This window comes from Arachis hypogaea, chromosome 15, assembly GCF_003086295.3.
Source record: "Arachis hypogaea cultivar Tifrunner chromosome 15, arahy.Tifrunner.gnm2.J5K5, whole genome shotgun sequence".
NCBI lineage: Eukaryota > Viridiplantae > Streptophyta > Magnoliopsida > Fabales > Fabaceae > Arachis > Arachis hypogaea.
The window spans coordinates 4,003,043-4,027,560 of NC_092050.1; the positions used below are offsets into that span (position 1 = coordinate 4,003,043).

Consider the following 24,518-nt stretch of genomic DNA (forward strand, 5'->3'; position numbering starts at 1 on the left):
CTACATATATAAGACGAGATTTAAACTCCTGACACTTATTTAAGTAGACTAGTAAGCTAACCATTAAACCAAGTTGGTTTTCTTAGTATAATTTTTTTTGTTTCCTACGATATCTTTCGCCTAACAGGTTAATGACTAATCCATTGCAGATCGAAACTCCATTTAATGGTTTGTTGTTGGCCAATAAATTTTTAGTATAATTATTGCCAAGTCAAAATCAAACCACGTTTTTGTTGCTATGTGCCTATATTATTGTACTATAGACATGGGTTGAATGGCCTACATCAAGAAATAATTGAGTTCCTTCACCAACCCATTTGGGCTTTGAAGTCATTTTGTCACATTAATCATGCTTGTTAACTATTTAAATTACCAGAAATTTATTTTATTAGTTATTATTATGAGCTAAAGATCGTTTTTTGTTGGGTTTCATAGTCTATATTAACCTCCCAAAAAGTTGAAATAATGTAGTAAAAAAACTTTATTATTATTAGATAGATTGTATAATTTAGTTGCAATTCACTTCAAATCCTTTTGAAAATCTAATTACACAATTAAAAATAAAGCTGTCGGTGTGATAGATCTATTATTGAAATAATGATGTTCCATTGAATTAGTGATCACATGGTTGAATTATTGAAGAGTGATGATACATAGTGATTACTAGAGGCAGGTTAACCAACACCAAGAACTTGATAAAAGGTGAATAATATTACTTCTACCTATAAAATTTTATAGTTAATAACATATCTACCTACCAATAAAATTAATGTTTTAATACGTTTGTTATATAACAACTATTTTTTATTAGTATAAATTTAATTTTATTTTTTATAAATAAATTTATTAATATTTTAAATTTTTATAGATAAAAATAGTAATTTACTTTTCATTTAAATGTTAAGAATAATGTCAAATTAATCCAACAAAAAATCTAGCAATAAAATTGTAACTATCAACTATTATTTACATGCTTCCTTTAATTTCACCATTTTTAGGTCAATATAATAATTTCAATTATGAATGAAATCAAATGCTCTACCTTTTTTTGTCTTTTTTATTTATTTTTTCACTTTACAAGCAAATTCATTTTACCAAAGAAGTATATTCCAAAAGTGGATACTCCCATAAAGATATTATAATTGTTTTTATGTGATGATTTTTCTTTTTAATCCTTAAATGATGAATTGTAAAGTTAGATTTTGATATGTTATAAAAATATTGTTTTTATTTAAAATATGACCAAATTAATAAATCACACTTTTATACAAAGTATCTTTATAAAAAGATGTTTTTCTCATCTTCATTTGAGTAGCTCCTTATTCCAAAAGCTAACAAATGTAGGAAGAATTATTTGTTTGAACCTGAAGCAATGGCATATATACATACCACCACATAAAACCTATCACTATTTGAAAGTCTTGAAGCCATGCATTAATCATAGGTCACATGAATCTCTTATAGGATATACTATAAGATTCTAGTTCTAGTAATAATTTCACATGTGCTTTGGGCCATCCATCATTATTATCCTCGGTTGTGGGAATTGCACTATTGCAGTGGGAACCTTTCTTGTTTCTTTTCTTCACATTATGCAGCTGACATTTGTTTAATAATAATAATAATAATAATAATAATATATTTTATTAGCCTCATTTTCACTACATCTAAGAATATAAAAAGACTATGTCATTTTAACTATAACTCGTTGTCATTATAACTTGACTGTTATTTGATTATAAGTTAGATATTAATATATTTTATTACCTTATACATTGGTTACATGAGAGTTAACTCTAATAAATAACCGATCAACGACCATATAGATACTATATTATTTATGAAAGAACAACTCAAATTAAGGAAAAGGTATGTGAAAAATTCATTTAGATACAATTAAAGAAAGTATTAAAAACTAGAGTATGGAATTGTCTTTTGCAGATAATCACACAAGGCATTTTTAATTCATTGAAGTATATCTCATCTACCCAAAAGAAGTTGAAGAACTCAAATCAAATCTAGACGAGTTAATGAGTTATGGAAAAGTACCATACAAATATCAACCAAGCAAGAATATTTGACGATGGAAATTATTACATAATTTTCAACATAAAAAAAAAAGTATTTCTTCTATTGAAAGAAAAAAAAACATTAAACCCATACCAATCTGCTTCTTTAAGTCTTAGCATTCATTTTAATAGTATAAGATCAACATAGAACAAGGTAAGCAATAGTGTGTTACATAACATTTATTGATTTATTCCTAAGATATAGTTTTTTTATCCCTCTCTTTCACAATCCATTGCTCTTGATCTTCTCTCTTATAAGAAACTTCTGTACTTTCCCAGTTGAGTTGAGAGGCAGATCCCCAAACACCACACTCTTAGGAACCATTTTAGTGGCCAGCTTACCCTCACAAAACTTGATGATTTCTTCAACAGTGGCACTGCATCCATCTTTCAATTTCACAACTGCACATGGTGATGAATCCAACAAGCACTCATCATATTTTCCAACAACAGCAGCTTCCAAAACCTTTGGATGACTCAACAACACTGCTTCTACCTCTAATGAACTCACAGCTTCTCCATTTGAATATATAATATCTTTTGCTCTATCTTTCAATGTTATGGAACCATTTTCTTTCCTAATAGCAAGATCCCCAGTTTTGAACCATCCACTCTTAAAAGCTTCCTCGGTTTCTTGCGAGTTAAGGTACCCTAGCATTAGGGTGTTCCCTTTGAACATGATTTCACCAATGGTTTTTCCATCATGAGGGGTACTTTTCATGGTGTTTGGATCCTTCACATCAACCTCTACTTCCATCATGAAGCTTGGAAGCCCTCCTTCACCATAATTCAGCTTTGTATCTTCATTATCCGAATCGGGTTTCCACGGTCTTACAATGACAGGGCCCAGAGTCTCTGTCATTCCATATCCGATGTTAACATCAAATCCAAGTTCTGCTACCTTGTTGAGGATTTGAACTGGTGGTAGCACACCTGCAACTATGAATTTTACCCTGAATTGAAGAGGTTTGTGATCATTGGGGGATGAATTAGCAATGATGCTCAAAAGGGTTGGTGCACCACACAAATGAGTCACTTTGTGAAATTGGATGGCATCAAATATCCCTTTTGCTGAGACATTTCTGAGGCAAACATTGGTGCCACCAACAGCACACATTGCCCAAGCAAGGCACCAACCGTTGCAGCGAAACATATCAACTGTCCATAGTAACACTGAACTTGATTTCAAGTTGAAACGAGAAATCGCCGCAATTGAATTAAGGTAGGCACCTCTATGGCTATAAACAACTCCTTTAGGAGTCCCTGTGGAGCCTGATGTGTAACTCACTGATATAGGATTGCATTCATTGCTTGGCCTAAAACTCTCAAAATCCGCGTGCCCTTTAGCAACAAGATCATTGTAACTTAAGGTATTTGGTAGGATACTCACATTATTCATCACTGGGGAATATGGAATTTGATCAAAGTCATCAGAGATTAGGACAATGAGGGGTGGTGGCTTGCATTTTCTTTGGGAGATAATTTCAAACACCTGGATGGCAGAATCAAAGAACTGATAGTCCACAAATATGATTTTGCAGGTTTCCAATAGATCCAAAATTTGGGGTAATGTTGTTACATCCAATAACTTGGTGTTGAGTGCAGAAAGAACAGCACCTGCCATAGCAACACCAAAATGTAGCTCATAGAGTGCTGGAACATTTGGCGCCAAAGCTACAACCTGTGTTATTTGAACATGATTAGTTATCTGACCCCATTGATTATGTGTTGTGAAATGCTTATAAGAAAAGGAGTTTATGAAAAGGGTCTAATTTATACCCTATGAGTATACATTAAGCATATTATTAAAAAAAATTTTATAAAAATTATTACAAAAATTAATTTTTTTGTTTACTTTATGCATTACAAAAATTTCATTATTGTCTTTTTAAAATATATGCGTAGAGTACAAATTAGTTGAATTCTTATAATAAATTATCGCAATAATTAATTATTAGATATTGTTACGATGGGTAATCGGAGATTAATGGACTGAACTTGTGAGGATGGCCCAGATGTCTGGAGGATGGGGTCTCCGACTTGGTGTGTGTCTGGGAGCTGTCGTCCGACTCGTGTGTATGAAGGAATGGAGGGTCGTACCTACAAAGACACTCTAATGCCTAAGTCAGCAAAGGGTTTCACAGAGTATTGGAACTTAGAGATACCTGAGGGGTGTCAGTGTATTTATAGTAGTGAATCATCAACCACCGTTGGAGTAGTTCCACATTTTAAGGTGCATAACCATCCCTTTATCTTAGGGAAGTTGAGATATGGCTCCTGAAAGTGGGTTGCGAGATTTTAGGGACAGTTACTTATTTGAATAAGTGTTATCTGCCAGCTAACCTTTGGTCCCGACTTCCTTAGAGTGGAGTGTGTATCAAATCCGACCTCATCAGAGGAGGTCGGTGGGGAGCGAGGGCCAATCTTTGGATTGGACTTTTAGGTGTATATGTGTCTGGGCCCTAGTGTTGGTCCATGGTATGAACAGTGCCCCTACTCGAATCCAATCTCTTTGACTTAGGAGTTGAATTCAAGTATTTGAACTCGAGCATGTAGCCGACGTGTCATGGAAACCGACGTGATCTTTGAAACCGACGTGATTTAAATTTCTCAACAGTCGCGTCTAATCAAACATCGTGTCCGTTAGGGGTTTCATATTTACACGTGGGAGCAGTTACATTGGTAACGGCACGCCCCTTTAATGAACGCGTCGTTTTACCCTTATGCCCCTGGTGTGTTTATAAATACTTTTCCCTCTTCTTTCCTTGTTTTATTTCTGAAAACTTCTTGCTTACACTCTCTTGTTCCGAAAGAAACTTTTTTAGCCTTCCTTCTTCAAGTCCTTAGTTGCTGTCGTGCTTGCTCCTTTTTATTTCCGCAAACAGAGGTTAGTTCTTTTCCTTCTCTTTTATTATTGAATATTTTTAGAGGAGTTTTTGCATGTTCGTAGCGAGTCTGTCTGTAGGCCTAGTGACCCTGCTTTATTGAGAGGCTTGCTTTGATCGTCTAGAGATCCTGTTTTTGATCTTTTTCCATTTTTCTTTGTAGCTCTTTGTCTCGTTTTTGCCTATTTCTTTTTAGTTGGAAAGGATGACTTCTCACGTTTCTGAGTGGGTAGATGTCACTGTTCTTGAAGAGGGTCCCCTAGTAGATACAGACTATCTTACTGACATTCGTACCCACCATAGGCTCTGTAGTGATGAGAATGATGAGTCTAAGTATGAATTGGTTGCCCCGGGTCCTGGAGACTGGGTTTGTTTTGGGAGAATTTCTGACTCTGATCCCCATTTCTTCTTTATGTATGACTGCCTTTTTACCCGCCTTGGGTTCTTTTCTTTTTCTGATTTTGAGATGGATGTTTTGAATCACTGCCGAGTTCTCCCACACAGCTCCATCCCAACTCTTGGGGATTTATGAGGATTTACCAGCTCGTAAGCCGAGAGCTAGGCTTCCCTTTTTCCTTAAAGATCTTTTTCTATCTTTTTCATCTGAGTAAGCCTTTTAGTGGGCAAAATAGTAAGCATCAGTGGGTGTCTTTCCGAGCTATTCAAGGTCGGAAAATTTTCTCTATGTTTGATGAGTCTTTCCACGACTTCAAGAATTTCTTTTTTAAAGTCCTAGCAGTAGAGGGTCACCATCCCTTTTTTCTTGATGAAGATTCCACTCCCCTCTTTTCTCTGTACTAGCTGAAGGCTTCTCCTATAGAAAAGTATATCCTTGACGATTTGGATGAAGTTGAGGATGCCGTAGTAGGGTTCTTCCGGGAAGCTTGGGGGAGAGCCCCTTACTTGGATACCAAAAAGTTTTTTCAGGGGGTCTCCGAATTTTGTGCGGACCCAATTAGGTATCTTTGTTAATGATTTTGATAACTTCCGACTTGTAATCTTTCGATTTGTTGCTTCCAACTTGTAGCCTTCCGATTTATAGACTAACTCTTTGTTTCCCTCTTTTTCAGAGATGGTGAAGAAAGGATCCGGCTCCTCCTACCAAAAGGTCCAAAATGCCAAGAGGAGGTCTCGAGCTCAAGTTGATGCCGCGAGGGCTGCAGGTACTCTTCCTCCTCCTCCTCCTCCTCCTCGTGATTTGGGGACCTCTTCTGGTTCTATTTTGGTATCCTCCTCTTCTGCTTCTTCTCTTCCTCCTCCCATTTCCCTGGCCCGATCTTCCCCTGAACCCGAGAAGAAAAAAGCACAAGACTTCTGGTTCTTCTTCTGGAGGTTCTAATTTTGATGGTCCCAAATTCGTTCGAAATCACATCTTTTCCCATACTCAAATTTATATGGACGATGTTTCCATTTAAAACCATCTTAATATTATGGTTCAGGGGAGTGTTTGAGCTACTGGGGTGTGTACAAAACTCCTTGATATTTTGGAAAAGACTCTCCTTAGCTCTTTGGGTTCTACCCAAAAGGTTGAGGAGTTGGAGGGGAAGATCTTCCTTTATCAAGAGGAAGAGAAGAGGCTTAAGGAGGAGGTTGCCGAGCTAAGGAAGGAGAGGACCCGGCTTCAGGAGAGGGAGAAGAGGTTGATGGGCTAGTGTACCATGACAGAGGGTCTTAAGGAGAAGGCGGAGCAGAACTATGTCTGGCTCTTTGGGGAGAACATCGATCTAAAATGGGAGCTGGCAAGAGGTTGGGAGGCCTACCAGGACCTGGAGGATTCAGTGGCTAAGAGTTCGGAGGAGGCTTGGAGGATTTTTAAGGAGCAGGTCGGAGTCATTGCTTCTGATCTGGACCTTTCTCCTCTTAACCCTGACAAAATTGTAGTGAATGGGGCCATTGTCTCTCCACCTCGTCCTGAGACGGTCTTCGTCCAAATTCGGTACTGCTCAAATCGGTTACCTTGTAGTATCCTTTTTCTAAGACTTCGGTGATTTTATATGGCCCTTTCCAATTAGCAGCAAGATTTCCTTCCCCAGACTTGTTGACTCCAACGTCGTTTTTTATTAAGACTAAGTCGTCTGGAGTGAAGCGTCTTTGAATGACTTTTTTGTTGTACCTGTTCGTCATCCTTTGCTTCAGCGTTGCTTCCCTTATCTGGGCTTATTCTCGGACTTCAGGGAGTAGCACGAGCTCTTCTTTGTGCCCCTGTATGTTGCCAACCTCATTGTAAAAGCTCACGCTTGGGCTTTGCTCGTTGATTTCAACTGGTATCATGGCTTCTATGCCATAAGCAATCCGGAAGGGTGTTTCTCCTGTGGCAGATTGAGATGTAGTCCGATAAGTCCATAGTACTTGAGGGAGTTCTTTAGCTCAGGCTCCCTTTGCATTTTGCAACCTTTTCTTCAACCCAACCAGTATAACCTTATTAGCTACCTCAACTTGCCCATTTGCTTGTGGGTGCTCTACCGAGGTGAATTAGTGTTTGATCTTCATACTGGCTACCAGGTTTCTAAAGGTGGAATCAGTGAACTGAGTGCCATTATCAGTGGTGATGGAGTGAGAGACCCCATACCTTGCGATAATGTTCTTGTGGAGGAATTTCTGACTTCTCTGGGTTGTAACGGTGGCTAATGGTTCTGCTTCTATCCACTTCGTGAAGTAGTTTATCCCTACTATTAGATATTTTACTTGTCTAGGCGCTTGGAGAAAGGGCCCTAATAGGTCCAATCCCCATTTGGTAAAAGGCCATGGAGAAGTTATGCTAATGAGCTCCTCGGGGGGGAGCGACGTGGAAGTTTGCATGCATTTGTCATGACTGCCACTTCTTTATGAACTCGGTGGCCTCTTTATACAAGGTCGGCGAGTAGAATCCGGCTCGTATACCTTCTTAGCCAAAGATCTTGCTCCGAAATAATTTCCACATATACCATTGTGGACTTCTTCCAGTACTTCCTTCGTCCTTGAGGCCGGAACGCACTTCAATAGTGGTGTGGATATTCCTTTTTTATAGAGAATATTTTGCACTAAAGTGTAATTTTGTGCTTCCCTCTGGATTTTCATGGCCTCTTTTTATCTTTAGGTAGGATGTCGAATTTTATGTATTCGATTAGTGGGTTCATCCATTCGAGGTCCAATCCAGATACTTTAAGGACGTCTTGTCTGTCCTCTGTTTTTGTCACAGAGGGTTCTTGGAGAGTTTCTTGGATCAAGCTTCTATTATTCCCTCCAGGTTTGGTACTAACTAACTTGGAGAGGGCATCTACTGTGCTGTTAAGATCCCGAGATATATGTTTGACCTCGATCTCTGCAAATCGCCTAAGGTGTTCCAATATTTTGTCTAAGTAGCTCTTCATATTGGGGTATTAACTTGATATTCTCCATTTATTTGGGAGGTCACCACCTGAGAGTCACTAAACACGACTACTTTGGTTGCTCCGACTTCTTCTACCAGTTTGAACCCTGCAATCAAGGCTTCATATTCTGCCTGATTGTTAGAGGCTGAAAATTCAAATTTAAGGAAGACTTCTACTTAAGTTCCCTCTTGTTTGACTAATATTATGCATGCACCGCTCCCGACTTTGTTAGAGGATCCATCCACGTATAATTCCTACGCGGTGGAGGCTCCCTCTTGATCTCCTGCATATTCTACCACGAAGTCGGTAAGGCATTGAGCTTTAACTGCTGTTCGAGTTTTGTACTTAAGGTCAAACTCGGATAACTTTATGGCCTATTGGACCATTCTACCCGCAATATCAGTCTACTGAAGGATTTGCTTCATGGATTGGTTCGTTCGAACTCTTACTGTGTGAGTTTGAAAATAAGGCCGTTGCCTTTGAGAGGCTACTATTAATGCATATGCAAACTTTTCAAGTTTTTGTTACCTTAATTCAGGGCTTTATAGGACTTTGCTGGTGAAGTATACGGGATGCTTCCCGACCTCGTCTTCCTGTATTAGGGATGATGCTACAGCTTTGTCGGCTACAAACAAATACAGGATGAGTTCTTCCCCTACTTTAGGTCGAGTCAGGATGGGAGGTTGGATTAAAAACCTTTTGAACTCTTGGAATGCTTCTTCGCACTCAGGAGTCCATTCGAACTGGCATCTATTTCTTAGTAGAGAGAAGAGTGGTAGAGATCTTAACGCTGATCCTGCCAAGAACCTGGAAAGGGCTGCAAGTCGGCCATTCAACAGCTGGACCTCCCTTAAGCAAGTCGGACTTTTCATTTCTTGGATTGCTTTGCACTTGTCGGGGTTGGCTTCAATCCCCCTTTGTGTTAGCATAAATCCCAAGAATTTTCCAGCCTCCACCACGAAGGTGTACTTTGCGGGATTCAACCTCATCCCATGCATTCTTATGGTGCTGAAAACTTGCGAGAGGTCAACCAGGAGGTCGGCCTCATCCTTGGTTTTTACTAGCATGTCGTCTACATAGACTTCCATTAGACTCCCAAGGTGGGGTGCGAACACCTTATTCATCAACCTTTGATATGTGGCTCCTGCATTTTTAAACCCAAAACGCATGACCACATAGCAATAGTTTGCTCTTGGCGTGATGAAAGATGTTTTTTTCTTGATTCGGCTTGTACATCGGGATTTGATTGTATCCCGAGTATGCGTCCATGAATGACAAGTATTGAAACCTTGAGCTGGAGTCTACTAAGGTATCAATGTTAGGGAGTGGATATGGGTCTTTAGGACACGCTTTGTTCAGGTCAGTGTAATCGACGCACATCCTCCACTTTCCATTTTGTTTTTTGACTAGCACCACATTTGCCAGCCACCCCGGATATTTAACCTCTTTGATGAAGCCGGCTTCTAGGAGGGCTTGTACTTACTCTTCCACCACTTGGGCCCGTTCAAGTCCGAGCTTCCGTCTTCTTTGCTGAATAGGTCGCAATCCAGGGTATACTGACAGTTTATGTGACATGATTTTGGGATCTATCCCTGGCATGTTGGAGGCTTTCCAAGCGAAGAGGTCGGAATTCTCTTGTAGGAGCCCTATAAGCTTCTGTTTCATACATTCTTTCATGTTAGCTCCTATGTTGGTGTTTTTTTCTTCCTCTTCTCCAACCTGTATCTCTTAAGTTTTTCCCCCGGGTTGTGGTCGCAACTCTTCTTTAGCTCTGATCCCTCCGAGCTCAATGGTGTGAACCTCCTTGCCTTTTCTTCTCAAGTTTAGGCTTTCATTGTAGCATTTCCTCGCCAGTTTCTGGTCTTTCCTAATGGTTGTTATTCCCTCTGGCGTTGGAAATTTCATGCAAAGGTGGGGGGTGGACACCACTGCTCCGAGCCAATTTAGGGTTGTCCTACCTATTAAAGCATTATAGGCCGAATCCACAACGACGACTATGAAGTCGATACTCAGAGTTTTGGATTTTACCCCTTTTCCAAAAGTCATGTGTAGGGGTATGAATCCTAATGGCCTGATTGGCGTATCCCCCAGTCCATATAGAGTATCGGGGTAAGCTCTTAACTCCTTTTCATCCAATCCCAGCTTCTCGAATGCCGGTTTAAACAGGATGTCGACTGAGCTTCCCTAATCCACCAGGGTTCTGTGAAGATGGGCATTGGTAAGAATAATGGTTATCACAACTGGATCATCATGTCCAGGAATGATACCTTGCCCATCTTCTTTAGTAAAAGAGATGGTTGGAAGGTCGGGAGCTTCGCCCCCAACCTGGTAGACTTTCTTTAGGTGTCTCTTGCGAGATGACTTTGTGAGGCCACCTCCACCGAATCATCCCGAGATCATATGTATATGTCTTTCCGGAGTCTGTGGTGGTGGGTCTCTTCGGTCCTTGTCATCTCGCTTTCTCTTGCCATAATGGTCCAACCTTTCTATGAGATATCTGTCCAGCTGACCTTCTGTCCTTCTCTGGCCAGCTTTTCTATCACATTTTTTAGGTCATAACAATCATTTGTTGAGTGACCATATATTTTGTGGTACTCACAGTAGTCGCCATGACTCTCCCCTTTTTATTTTTGATGGGCCTAGGGAGAGGTAGTCTTTCAGTATGACAGATTTTCCTGTATATATCAACTAGGGAAACCCGTAGAGGAGTATAGGAATGATATCTCCTAGGCCTTTCAGGGCCGACTTCCTCTTTTTTCTTGGGCTCTCTCTCTTTTTCTTTTGATGAGTGAGAGTGCCCAGGTTGCCAACTTGGCTCTCGCAGCCTTGCATTTTCTTCCATGTTGATGTACTTCTCAGCTCTTTCCTGTACATCACTCAAGAAGGTCGGGTGCCTTTTCGAGATGGATTGGGAGAAGAGGCCTTCTCGGACTCCATTTACTGGGCCCATAATCACTGCCTCCGTGGGCAGGTCTTGGATCTCCAAACACGCTTTGTTGAACCTTTCCATGTAATCCCTCAAAGGTTCTCCGACCTCCTGCTTCACTCCCAGTAGGCTCGGTGCGTGTTTTACTTTGTCCTTTTGGATTGAGAATCGCATGAGGAATTTCTGCGAGAGGTCATCGAAACTAGTGACCGACCTCGGGAGGAGGCTATTGAACCACTTCATCGCTGTTTTAGTAAGGGTTGGCGGGAAAGCCTTGCAATGAGTAGCATCAAAAGCGTCAGCCAGGTACATCCGGCTTTTAAAATTGCTTAAATGATGCTTTGGATCTGTAGTTCCGTCGTAGAGGTCCGTATCAGGGCTTTTAATGTTCCTTGGGACTTTTGCCCTCATTATGTCCTCACTGAACGGATCTTCTCCTCCCAAGGGCGAGTCTTCTATGTCGCTACGAGAGTTTCGACTTCGAAGAGCAGACTCTAGTCTTAGGAGCTTTTCTTCAAGCTCCTTTCGTCGCTCGATCTCGCTTCTCAAATTTCTATCTGTTTCTCTCTGCCGTTCCAACTCTTGCTCCAATTACTCCATGCGCCCTTGGTGTCCGTGGAACAATCCCATGAAGTCAGCTGCATTGGGGTTGTCCCTCCTTTTCTGATTCACGCCCTTCAGAGGAGTTTACTTTCGGGTCTTTTACCCCTGAAGTGCCTTCTCTATGTTGGTTAGTCACCCCTTGGTGAGTGACTATATCCCTGTCGTTGTTTCCAACATCTTGATTCTCTTGCTCAGAATCGGATGCTATGTTGCCATCTTCGTGTAAGTCATCCGCCATCACTGGTTGATCTCTCGGGTCCCCGGCAAAGGCGCCAATGTTACGATGGGTAACCGGAGATTAATGGGTTGGACTTGTGAGAATGGCCTATATGTGTGGAGGATGGGGTCTCCGACTTGGTGTGCGTCTGTGAGCCGTCGTCCGACTTGTGTGTATGAAGGAATGGGGTGGTGAACTTAAAGATACCTGAGGGGTGTCAGTGTATTTATAGTGGTGAACCATCAACCACTATTAGAGTAATTCCATCTTTTAAGGTGAATAACCGTCCCTTTATCTTAAGGAAGTTGAGATATGGCTCCTAGAAATCGGTTGCGATATTTTAGAGACAATTACTTATTTGAATAAGTGTTATCTGCGAGCTAACATTTGATCCGGACTTCCTTAGAGTGGAGTCTGTATCAAATCCAACTGGTCAGTGGGGAGCGAGAACCAATCTTTAGATTGGATTTTTAGGTATATTTGTGTCTGAACCCTAGTGTTAAGTCATGATATAAATAAGTATGTAGGCTAATTTTTTATTTATTTTTTACTGGTCTTTTATTCAAATAATAGACAACATTTTTTACACGTCAATAATAAACAACATTATTTTTATTTCTTGGAATAGTATTTTTTTTTTGGGAAAAAAATCATTCTATTTACCTGAAAAGTAAATAAATATCCAAAAACTATTTTCTCCTTAAATCGAGTTTTTATCGTTTTTCTTTTTTTCTTATTATTATATTTGTATTGACTCTTATTATTAAATCATTTTTTATTATAGCTCGAATAACAAAGGAAGCTATTAAACCTTTATGTTGTGTGGTACAAATAATGAGTACTTAATTAATACATATCTAACTCATCACCACCACCATTTGAAGCTTCTCCATTTTAATATGAGTTAGCAAGACTTATACATAAAGAGGGCCAAAAATTAAAAGAAAAGTCTTCTAATTCTATGTTAATTCACCGCTAAAAACAAAGAGTACCCTTCTATTTTAATTAAACTTTTTTTCATTATTGCATTGACTCCATCATTATAGTGGGTCTTATAATATACATTCTAAATGATCCTTATATTTTATAGATCTTCACTTCGTTTGTTAGATTATTAGGTACGTACATTTAGTTGGCATATATAGTTTTTACATTTTTTTATAATTTCGATAAATCTTATTATTTTTATATTAGATGTAATATCAGACGCATGTTATATGTAAGTTCAAAGCTTAAGGAGTATTAAACTTTTTCTAGACCTATCAAATAGGTAACGAGAAATAACCACAAATCAAGATTAGGGTTTAGGGTATAAATTGCAATTCCAATATTTTTTTAAAATAAATTACATATAGTAAGGTCTTGATGAATATTTTTTATATTTTTTTTTACATATATGTACAGTATTATTATATAATATTTGAGTGCATGCAATATAAATTTTAGTTCAAGAATTTATATATATTACTCAAAAGAAAAAAAAAGTTTATACATCTCATATCTTTAATGGCTTGCTATTTTTCAAACATATATATATATATATATATATATATATATATATATATATATATAACACCGTATTTAATTTAAAATTCCACTCAAAAGAAATTAAGAAGTAATTCTATTTTATAAAATATGCCTAGACAAATTCATTCTGAAGAGATTTTAGACTTTTAGTCAATTAATATATATATATATATATATATATATATATATATAATTAATCTTGCCTATAAACAATTAAACATATTCATTATTATTTCTCATAGAAACTAAAGATTTAACTGAAAGTCCATTTTAATGCAAGCAGCCAAGCATCAATATTAAAATCTGTAGTAACAATTAAATAAAATTTTCAGTAATGCATGCATAGACAATAATGATGGTAGTAAATGAGCTTTATTTCACTAAAATTATAAAAATTTAATAATATTACAATGATTGGTTATTACACTTTGTGTAATAGAATAGCTGCACCTAAAAGGCTTTAAAATAATATAATTGAAGATGTAGTTGATGTATGTACAACAATATTTTAGTCCCTACTGATAAGGCTTCTACTAGCTTTAGCTTTAATTAACCAACAGTCTTTTATAGTTTGTTTAACTATATTATAATTTTAATTATTAGTAGTGGTACATGAACACATAAATTAATAAATCAACCATTACTATATAAAAAATCTGTAGTCTTAGGAATATAGAAAGTGACTCCACAATATCTAAGAAATATAAATCAAATTCACATTTATAATGATTTTATGTTTGATGTACATTAAAAATCGATTATCAAATTAATTATTAATATAAAATATATATTAAAATATAGAACATACATTAAAAATGAGTTAAATAATATATATTTATATAATAATTAATTTAATGATTAATTTTTGATATATACATAATTTTTTTTAATTTAAAATCAAATTTCGTAGTTCATACACTATATATATATATATTCCAATCAGATATACAATTATAATAAAATAAATTTGTAATTACAATTAAATTATGTGACCATATAATCAAACCAAATTTACCTTTATAATAAACATTCAAATTTATAAGAAGTTGTTCATAGTGTATATATTTAATAATTGATATTTTGTGTTTATAAAATATTCTTTTAATTATCATTTTGAAATTTTTAAGTATTATTGATCAATATTTTCACGTGATATTATTATTCCGTGGAGTTTAATTTATCTTTGACATCATAACCTCTCAAAAAGTCAAATTCCATATGACTAGAAAAAAATTAAGTATTTAATTCCCATCTAACATATTATACAAAGATACTTTATGCATTAAATTACATATTTTTACATGTATATAAATAATTACTTCACACATGCATATTACCAAAATGGTCATAAAAAAGTAAAATTAATTAAATAATTATATAAAAATTAGACCGTAAATATGTCAAAATTAAAATTTAATAAATTAATTAAATAATATTCAAAACTAAAATGAATTTCATATCATAGTACTCTTCCCACCATGATATATATTAGCCAGATCTATTTAATATTCTAATGCGTATGTATGTCTGACAAAAAAAGATTATTGACTCATTAAAAATATAAATATTATTTTAAAGAAGAGTTTGATTGGCGTAAGTCTTGGTATATGAGGATCAAAATGTCAACGAAGCCTAGGTTGTTCAACAATAATGATAGAATACTTGAAATCAATTTACAAACATGAAAATATTCCATGATCACGCGCTTATTTATTGATTCAGATCTAAACAAATGACAAAAACATCAAATATAAACAATCCTTCTTTTCCAAAACGGTTGAATAGAATTGACAGTGATTGAGTGATAATCATATAACAGTATAAAAATAGATTATTTCAAATTAAAAACAAAGACTCGTATTGAATAATAATGCCTTGACATCGTGAACCCAAATAAATTGCTGGACATTAAACATAAGCTTTTGGAAAATATATCCAGCTTGATTCTTATCCTAGTACAAGGTTTTGGAAAAGAGGGAGTGTATAAGGACATTAAACATAAGCTTTTGGAAAATATATCCAGCTTGATTCTTATCCTAGTACAAGATTTTGGAAAAGACGGAGTGTATAGATAGTAGGGTGAATTTACGGTGTTTATAATTTTGTATTTAATTTTTGTTTAATTTTTTATAATAAATTTTAAATATTAATTTTTAAATTTTCTAGTAAATTGAGTACTTTTTTGGACACTATAACACTATATAGTAATAATATTTGAATTAAAATATATAAATATATTATTATTTTAATTATTTTAAATATATTTTATATTTTAATTATATATTTTATATAATTATTCTTAGCATACACTGTAAGATGATGATTGATTAAAATAAAATTGTCTTAGTATTTTATTGCTAAATGGCATTTATAAGATGTGATTAATAGTAGATAAAATGAAAAGAAAATTCTCATATGAGGCAATAACCTTATCAATAATTAGGACAGGTGGAAAAGAAACTTGCAAGGATTATTACACACTACTCTGGTATAACTAACTTTTAGCTCTAAAAGCTAACATAGCTAATGCAAGAACTTCAGAAATAAAGCTAATAAGGTAGAAACTAGGAATTGGGATTTGAGATATCAAATGACATATCAAAAATAATTCTCTATTAAATAGCAATCTTAGCTTCATGTTATGTAACATATGAAACTAGACAAAATTAAACTATAATGTATCATGAATATTTTGGAGTTTGAATTTCACACGGATAATAATTAGTGACATGAATATATTTTTTTAAAAGATAATAAATAATGAAAATTGTTAAATATTTTAATTTGATATATTTAATATAATATGTATTTATATTTTAATATTATTTTTATATAAAAATATATTTATGTCGGTGGTTATTTTCTACGCACAAAATAAATTAAGAGAAATAATGTAGAAATCTAAAAAGCAGCTAAGAAATTATGAGCATAGATTACATGAATTTAAAGGAACTTAGCTTACAATATGATGAGGATGGGAAATCCCAAAGCTGAGGAGAGAAGAAGCTAGGTTGAGACATCTTTGATAGGTTTGCTTCCAAGAAAATCTAACGTAGTCACCATAAATGATCGAGGCCTTATTATCACCGAAAATAGTGGCCGCTTGTTCTAGAAAACTGATTGGTGTCAAAGCAGTATAGTTTGCAGAGCACGGAATAAGTATCTCTAATTTTTTCATATTGCTAGGTAATTACGATCAAATAAAATTCTTTCTTCAAAAGAAACTCTCTCTCGGATATATATAATAAATTAGATTGTGAAGTACAAGACACGGTAGATAGAGTATGTATATGTACATGGCTTCTTAGTGCACAAGATTCATACCATGACGCCGTCAACCCAATGGGATTTGCTTTATTAGTAGAATTAGCTTAATTTTCAGATTAGTGGGTAATGCATTTCAAGAAAAAAAAAGTGTAGCGTTTCTTTAAAAAATAAAACTTATTATTAAAGGTACTAAATAAGATAGCAGGTTGCGAATTTTAATGTTGTTTGTTTGTGTTTTTTTAAAATATATTTATTCTATTTTAACATTTTTTAAAACAATTATATTATATGTATATTAAAATTAATTACTAAAATCTATTTTTAATATAAAATATATATTAAAAATAAATTAAATAATTTATATATTATATATAAATATATTAATAATTAATTTTAATATACAAATTAAATAGCATATTTGTTTTTAATAAAATATGATTAACTTGATTAGTATTAACAAATTACCATTTTAAATCTCATCATCATTATTCGGTTAAAAAATAATAAAATAGAAAGTTATGATTTATTTAATTATATATGCATCGCACTATATATAGTTAGAGTGAATGCGGGCTAAATTAATAACAATTCATCGCTAATAACTTAACAAATTTGTTGTAATTAACCTTTAACAATAAATTAACTTTCTTTATCTCCTTTATCTCCCACAAACAACGAAGGATTGTCTTGCCAATAAATTTGAGTTTGCTCCAAAATTCATTGAACAAATAAGAAAAAATGGACTTAGTGATAATATTGGCGATTTAGATTTAGAATACAAAATAAAGGTCTAATTCAGCATATTTAGATTTGGAGTACAAAATTAAATTTACATCTAATATAACTACATTCATATTATCACAATAAATTATGGGTGATTTTGTCATTGGAGTATGGATAACGTGTAGCAAATTCTGAATTGAGATTGTCTCTACAATAATATCAGTCACACTTTTATATTCATGCTTAATTGAAATACAATATGTCATAAAATTACTCATTTTAAAAGTTTAAATTTATAGAATGAGACAATATACACAATTATGTTTTCATCCTTCTTTTTAACTACTTCTTTCTTTAAAAACTCAAATGATGTTGTAAACCAAAGGAAAAAAATTAAAAGTTAACTTTCATTCGTCATTTCTTTGTAACGTGATTGTTGCTTAAGAAAAGTCTCTATAGCAAAACTGTTAAACAAATTTTAATTTGATTATTTTATTTCCTTTCTCTGGTTATAATTTAATTTGAATAATTAAATTTATTTTTGTTTCACTAAATTAATGATTTCTTTCGATATTTAATTTTTAAAATTGTTGAATTTATGTATTTGAATTTTTCATCTAAATTGATCATTATATAAATTAACCTTTATAGAAATTTATATATTTATTGTTATAAATTAAAATTCATTTTTTCTCTCTCATTACTCTTAATAAAATTTTCTTGACTTTTGGTCGTCTATCATCATTTAGTCACTTTTTTGTACATAGTAGTTATTTATTAAAAATAAATTATAAATAATAAGATTAATATTTTATTTTAAAAATTAAAATACATATAACGTGTCAAAGGCGTGTATAGTGTGCATCAAGAAAAAGACACGGTTGCTGATTAATGGAATCATTCATCACTCATCACTCATCACTCGTCAGCATTGCAGTGTCATCCTATCCTCGCATTTAATTTGTAAATTTGGAGTGCTTTATATATTTTTATTATTTAACTTGAGGAACATTTGCTCAATTTAATGGTATAGATTTCACTCTTTATAAGTTTTTTTTTGTCAAAATAGATTAGATAGTCCCAATTTTAAATATTATATTCATGTTTCACACTTTATTTTTATCCGTATACCTCTACAAATAATAAAACCATGTTATAAAGTACTGTTTAAACACCCAGGTATGTTCTCAAGAATCTTAACAAGTTTTTATTTTTAAAAATTATTCGCGTCAAACATTTAATAATATACCTATTTAAAGAGAATAACTTGAATTTTATGAACTATATGTATTTAAATTTAAACATTATCAATTTACTAAATTCAATTTCAATTCAAAACTAACAGTACAACAATAACAATATCACTTCGTTATAACATTAGAATTCACAAAAGTCTAATAGCATCATCTAATTCTATCTTAACAAAAAAAATTACTTTTAACTAAATTATTATACTAATTAACAACTAAAACCAAATAAATTTTAAATTTAGTGAAAACAAAACGGAAGAAAGAAAGTTGATAATGGTCGGCATTGTTGATGGCAGCCGGCAAAATTAGATAAAGGAGAGAGGGAGAAAGGCTACTAGAGAAGATGCGGCGACGGGACTGACGAAGCGGCAGGAAGAGAGGGTTAGAGAGAGAAAAAAAAGAGAGAGACATATTGAGGAGACAGCGGGGCTGACGAAGTGGCAGGAAGGGAGAGGACTAGAGAGAGAGGGAGAGAGAGACAGATGCAAAATGAAGAAAAAAATGTTGGCGCTTTGAATTTAGGACAAAATTATTCTTCAATTATCGTCCAAAAAATTCGACAATAAATTATTGTGAAGTCAGCTAAAGGTAACGATTTTACTAAATAAATTCTGTCAGTAAATTTAATACTAATTTATGCACCTATTTTTTTTAATTATTACTACAAATTTATCGTCAAAAATGTAAATTTATCAGTAATAATTTAATATAACAAAATTCGACACCTTTTATCATCTGACAAATTTATTGCTATTCTACAATCCTAAATTTGATGATATTTAATATTTTTTTATAGTAGTTTTTCCAATTAGGCTCATCATGAACCTGGAATTGATGTTATTAGGTGCAAAAGATAGCACAGGGAAATATATGTATGTACGGTGTTTGGTACATGAATTAGGGCATCTATTTATTTGTAATAAATTAAAACAGAATTGGAGAAAGTGTACTAATACATTTTTAATTTTCTAGTTCTCTAATATTATGCGATATCAACATAAGTAATTAATTGGCACAATTCACATACTATTTATCTAATTGAATTATTTTTTAACTTTTTTTGTCTAATTGAATTGATTTTAAATCTTTTAATTTTTATTTTTCATGTACTTTATTATTATAGTTAATTTTTTTTATTTTTTTTTCATTCGTATGACAATTATTTTTTTTGATGTTATTCTATAATTTTAATATTTTCTTATTTTTTACTTTATATAAAATATTATATACTTTCAATGTTAATATTAATATTCTTTATTAAGTATAAACATAATTTACTTTCTTTTATAATCACTCTTTCTTATGATTATTATATAGAATTGCAACTTAAAATTTTTTATGCTCACTCTTTTTTATGAATATTACATAGAATTGCAATTTAGGATTCTTTTTTATTTTTCTTCTCACTCTTATGTCATTTATTTTTCTTTAGATTACTCTATACTTTTTATATTCTCTTACTCTTTATTTTAATATAAGATACTATATAATTTTAATATTAATGTTATTTCTTTTTAATAGGTATACATTGAATAATAAAACACAATTTACTCTCTTCTTTTGTACTTACTTCTTCTTATATTTTTATATAAATCAACACTTCACATCTCTTATCTCCTCTTTTTACATAATATCTGGCCTCTTTTTTTTTTTCATTCTTAGTAATATTTTACACAAGTATTTAAAAAATTCGGTTGATCATAACTTTTTTTTTAGTTTACTAAACATATGTGTTAAGTAATAAATTTTTAACACTTTTATAATATTTTAATTTTTTTTATCTAATTATATTCATTTGTTATATCATTCATGTATCATATTTGTTTCTTTAAACCATTTATATATTTTTAAATATTATTTAGTAATTTTAGTTATAATATATTAAAAATATATGATACTAACTACTATTGTAAGTCATAGAAAATAAAATTAAAAAATTAAATATTAATTGCAATTAATATCATGTCTTTTATAATATTTTTGAATTTTTTAATTTTTAACCTATTTGTATTCATTAATTATATGATCCAACCTTTTTTTAAATTATTTATATTTTTTAATATTATTTAATTATAATATTATTAAAAATATATAGTATTATCGTGAATTATAAAAATAAAATTAAAAAATTAAATATTAATTTTAACTACTAAAACATTATATTTAAAATTATATTTCATCTAATAATTTTATATTTGTATTATAATATTTAAATATAATTTTAAAAATAAATAAATAAAAATGAGTACATAAAAGAACAAAAATAAAGATAATAATATGAAATTAAATAAATAAATTTGCATTAATTATTTTTATAATTTTATTAAAATCAAATTTATGTATAAATTTTAGTTATATAATATAATTATTAAATTTTAAAATAATTTATACATTTTATACAATATATATCTATTTTATTTTTGTGCAATGCGTAGATCTAATCGATCCAGTGATTAATTGTTATTATTTCTCAAATGTATGTAATTAATGTGAATAAAGTTTACCAAGTTTACAGTTTCAAGAATTTGCTATTAGAAATTTGAGAAAAATAAATAACCGTCTAGGATGTATGGATATTAATACAGACACGTAATACGATACGACATAAAATATGTGAATACGTAAATTTAAAATTTTTATAAAATATAGAGACACGGTAAATAAATATAATATAAAGTATTTTTTAGATAAATTAAAATGATATTTTAATATTTTATTGATATTAAAATATAGATCAATTTTTTTATTATTTTTATTATATAAAGTATTTTAAATATATTTTGTTTTAATAATTAATAATATATATTATTTCTAAACTCATTTTAAAAATACATATTAAAAATAAGATTAAACACACTGACACATATAGTATTTATGTGTGTTCAAGTATATCTGCAAACAAATTTTTTATTTTTTATTAAATCACAATTAAACACAAAAAATATGTGTATTGAACAAATATAAATGTGTATTATGTTTAAAATATATCTGAGTAAAGACACAACAAATTAAAAAAAATCCTTACTTTATAACTAATAGTAATCTATAAAACGACGTCATTTTATAATTATATTTTTTAGAACCAACATATTACACACAGTTTTCAATTATTTACGCAGAGTTCATTTTTTACTATTTTTTTTTTTTTTACACGGCTATTGATGCTCTTACTCTTACTTTAACTCCTTCTTTCTTTTTTATATTTTCGTTATATCTTTCTTATTTTAATTTATAGATAGTTGCATTGTTGTGCAGGGACATTTTTTGTTGTTTTGTTTTATTTTTTCTTAGTTGACGGAATCTCTTTTACAACATGGTCATGCTATACGAATCTTATTCAATCCCACTATGTATATTCTTAAGAAATAATAGGAGACAAGTATGTTAATTAAAAGCGAATTCTTGTAATATTTAGTTGTTAATTATTAGAATTTTTTACATTTTAGATGCCAACCAGACACTTAATAAATTAAATTATGTAATTTTTAATCTACCAGATATGCTATAATAGTTTAATTAAGTTAATTAAACCTGCGATAAACTAGTAATAACCAAATTTATTTATATTAGTATAATAGAAAATTTTGAGAGACGTAAAACATATATTTTATTATAATTTATGCAGGGACGGATCCACTTATGTGGGTTTAGGGGCAAATGTATCCACTATAATTTAAAATTTTATTGAGTAGTATATAATAATAATATTTATTTGTCTTTAGTAAATTATTAAATTTGACCCCATAATAATTTTTTATTCAACGTTTAATATTTGATAGTCAATTTGAGAACTTCGTATTAGATGTCTATTATAATGATCAATTTTTAAATTTAAATAAGATTGGTGTTTTTTCTTAGAAATCGATTTGAAAGAATATTATCTATCCATTTGTGTTTCTTCTTTTAAAATTAGTTTTAGTTTTTTTTTCATAATAATTACACTAATTGAATGAACTTTTTCAACTATGAATATCATCAAGAGCTGATTGTGTGAAAATTGAGTTTTAAATGATTGTTTAACGACATATACAAAAAAAGACATTTTAATTATATTGTCAAGGTATTAAAATATTAAATATAAAAAAGTAAATTTTAAATTATATGTTATTATTTAAATTACTATTTTAGTATTTTAATTTGTAATTAGATATTTTAAAACCTAATCATATTTTACAATAGCAAAATATAATTATAACAATAATTATGTTATGTATACATAAAATAATCACTTGTATAAAATAAATTTTAAAATATAAATTTTGAAATACAAAATACATATTAAAAATAAATTAAATGATATATGTATTTATACACAAATTTATAATAGATTATTTGATAGCTAATTTTTTATGTAAACATAATATTTTTATTATAAAAATGATTATAATGTTATATATATTTCGCCCCACTATAAAAAATTTGCCGGATCCATCACTAAATTTGTGTGATTTAAAAAAGTGATTTTTTACACTATTGATAGTGACCCAAAAGTAATTTAATTTATCTATTAGTATTCAATACATAAATAGTTTTGTAAATTTGATTTTTTTTTTGTGACTAAACAAAAAGAAACAAAGAAAAAAAAGAGATTATTCTAAATCAACAAGCATAAGATGCTGAAACTTATCACAAGGTTCCGACCAAATAACATGAGTTGGATTGGTCTTGACCGCATATCTCGCCAGCCAATCTGCCACAGCGTTAGCATCACGAGTAATCCATTCAAAATCCACAACCCAAGGTCTTGATAGAAGCCCTGTATCTTCTGAAGAATATCAACCACATCACAATTTAGCCCATTTGCCAGATTTTTTAAAATGTGCAAAATGTCAAGAGAATCTGTTTCGCACACAATATCTCTCAAGCCATAATCCCAAGCTAAAATCAAACCCCTCCAAACAGCAAAAAGCTCACATCTGACGATAAGCCCTGGAGGATAGCTACTAGAACAACCCGAAATCCAACGCCCATTAGAATCCCTAATAACACAACCAATTCCTGCTAGGTTCTAATCAGAAAACAGACTCGCATCACAATTAACTTTAAAAGTGTCACCTGTTGGAGGTTTCCACCTCCTTCGATCCTTGAAAGTTATACACTTGGTACTGGCAGACTTTCTTAAATCATTAGCAGTAATCCGAGTCATAGCAACAACCTTATAGTTTGACCACTGATCTCCATTATTAAAAATATCATTGCAACGATGCCTCCACACCCACCAAAGACCCGTCCCTACAATTGCTTCATTGCCCGGCATGACCTTCCGAATCCAAAATTCCAAAGGAGTACCTTCAAATGAATCAATAAGCAAAGGATCCAACATTTGCCAAATGCATCTTGATTTCTCACAATCCCTAAGACAATGCTCCATTGTTTCCAGATCTGCATTGCATCTCGAACATCTGTTCGAATCAGTTAAATGACGCTTGAACCGAAAGGCATTTGTCGGAAGCGCATTTTATAGACCCAACCACATCATCATCTTTATCTTCTCTGGCAAATTAAGGTGCCAAATCCACCCACAGTTGCTATTTTCGATCGAATTCACTTTCTTTGTTCGGAGCCAACGATAACCTTCTCGAGAGCTATAGGCTTTTAGTGATGCGGGCCACCAAATCCATCCGGGCTTCGATTCTGACATTAAAGGAGGCCCAAGACTATGAAGAAACTGTTTGACCTCATGAGAAATTGGCGTTACAAG

The 24,518-nt window shown here is 32.2% G+C and overlaps 1 protein-coding gene across 1 annotated transcript; it reads right to left on the reverse strand.

Moving 5' to 3' along the window:
* Positions 1–2,057: 2,057 nt before the first annotated feature.
* On the reverse strand, positions 2,058–16,834 carry LOC112747666 (butanoate--CoA ligase AAE1-like). Its single transcript, XM_025795823.3, has 2 exons — positions 16,540–16,834; positions 2,058–3,750 (listed from the first exon to the last, which is right to left on the reverse strand). The coding sequence occupies exons 1-2, from the start codon at positions 16,753–16,755 to the stop codon at positions 2,293–2,295; spliced, it is 1,674 nt and encodes a 557-aa protein (XP_025651608.1). The 5' UTR covers positions 16,756–16,834; the 3' UTR covers positions 2,058–2,292.
* Positions 16,835–24,518: the final 7,684 nt, after the last annotated feature.

Excerpts from the sequence above, each read along its gene's own strand:
- LOC112747666 (XM_025795823.3), bottom strand. The coding sequence starts at position 16,755 with ATGAAAAAATTAGAGATACTTATTCCGTGCTCTGCAAACTATACTGCT. Across the intron at positions 3,751-16,539 it reads TTTCCCATCCTCATCATATT|GTTGTAGCTTTGGCGCCAAA; the intron begins GTAAGCTAAGTT and ends CAAATAACACAG.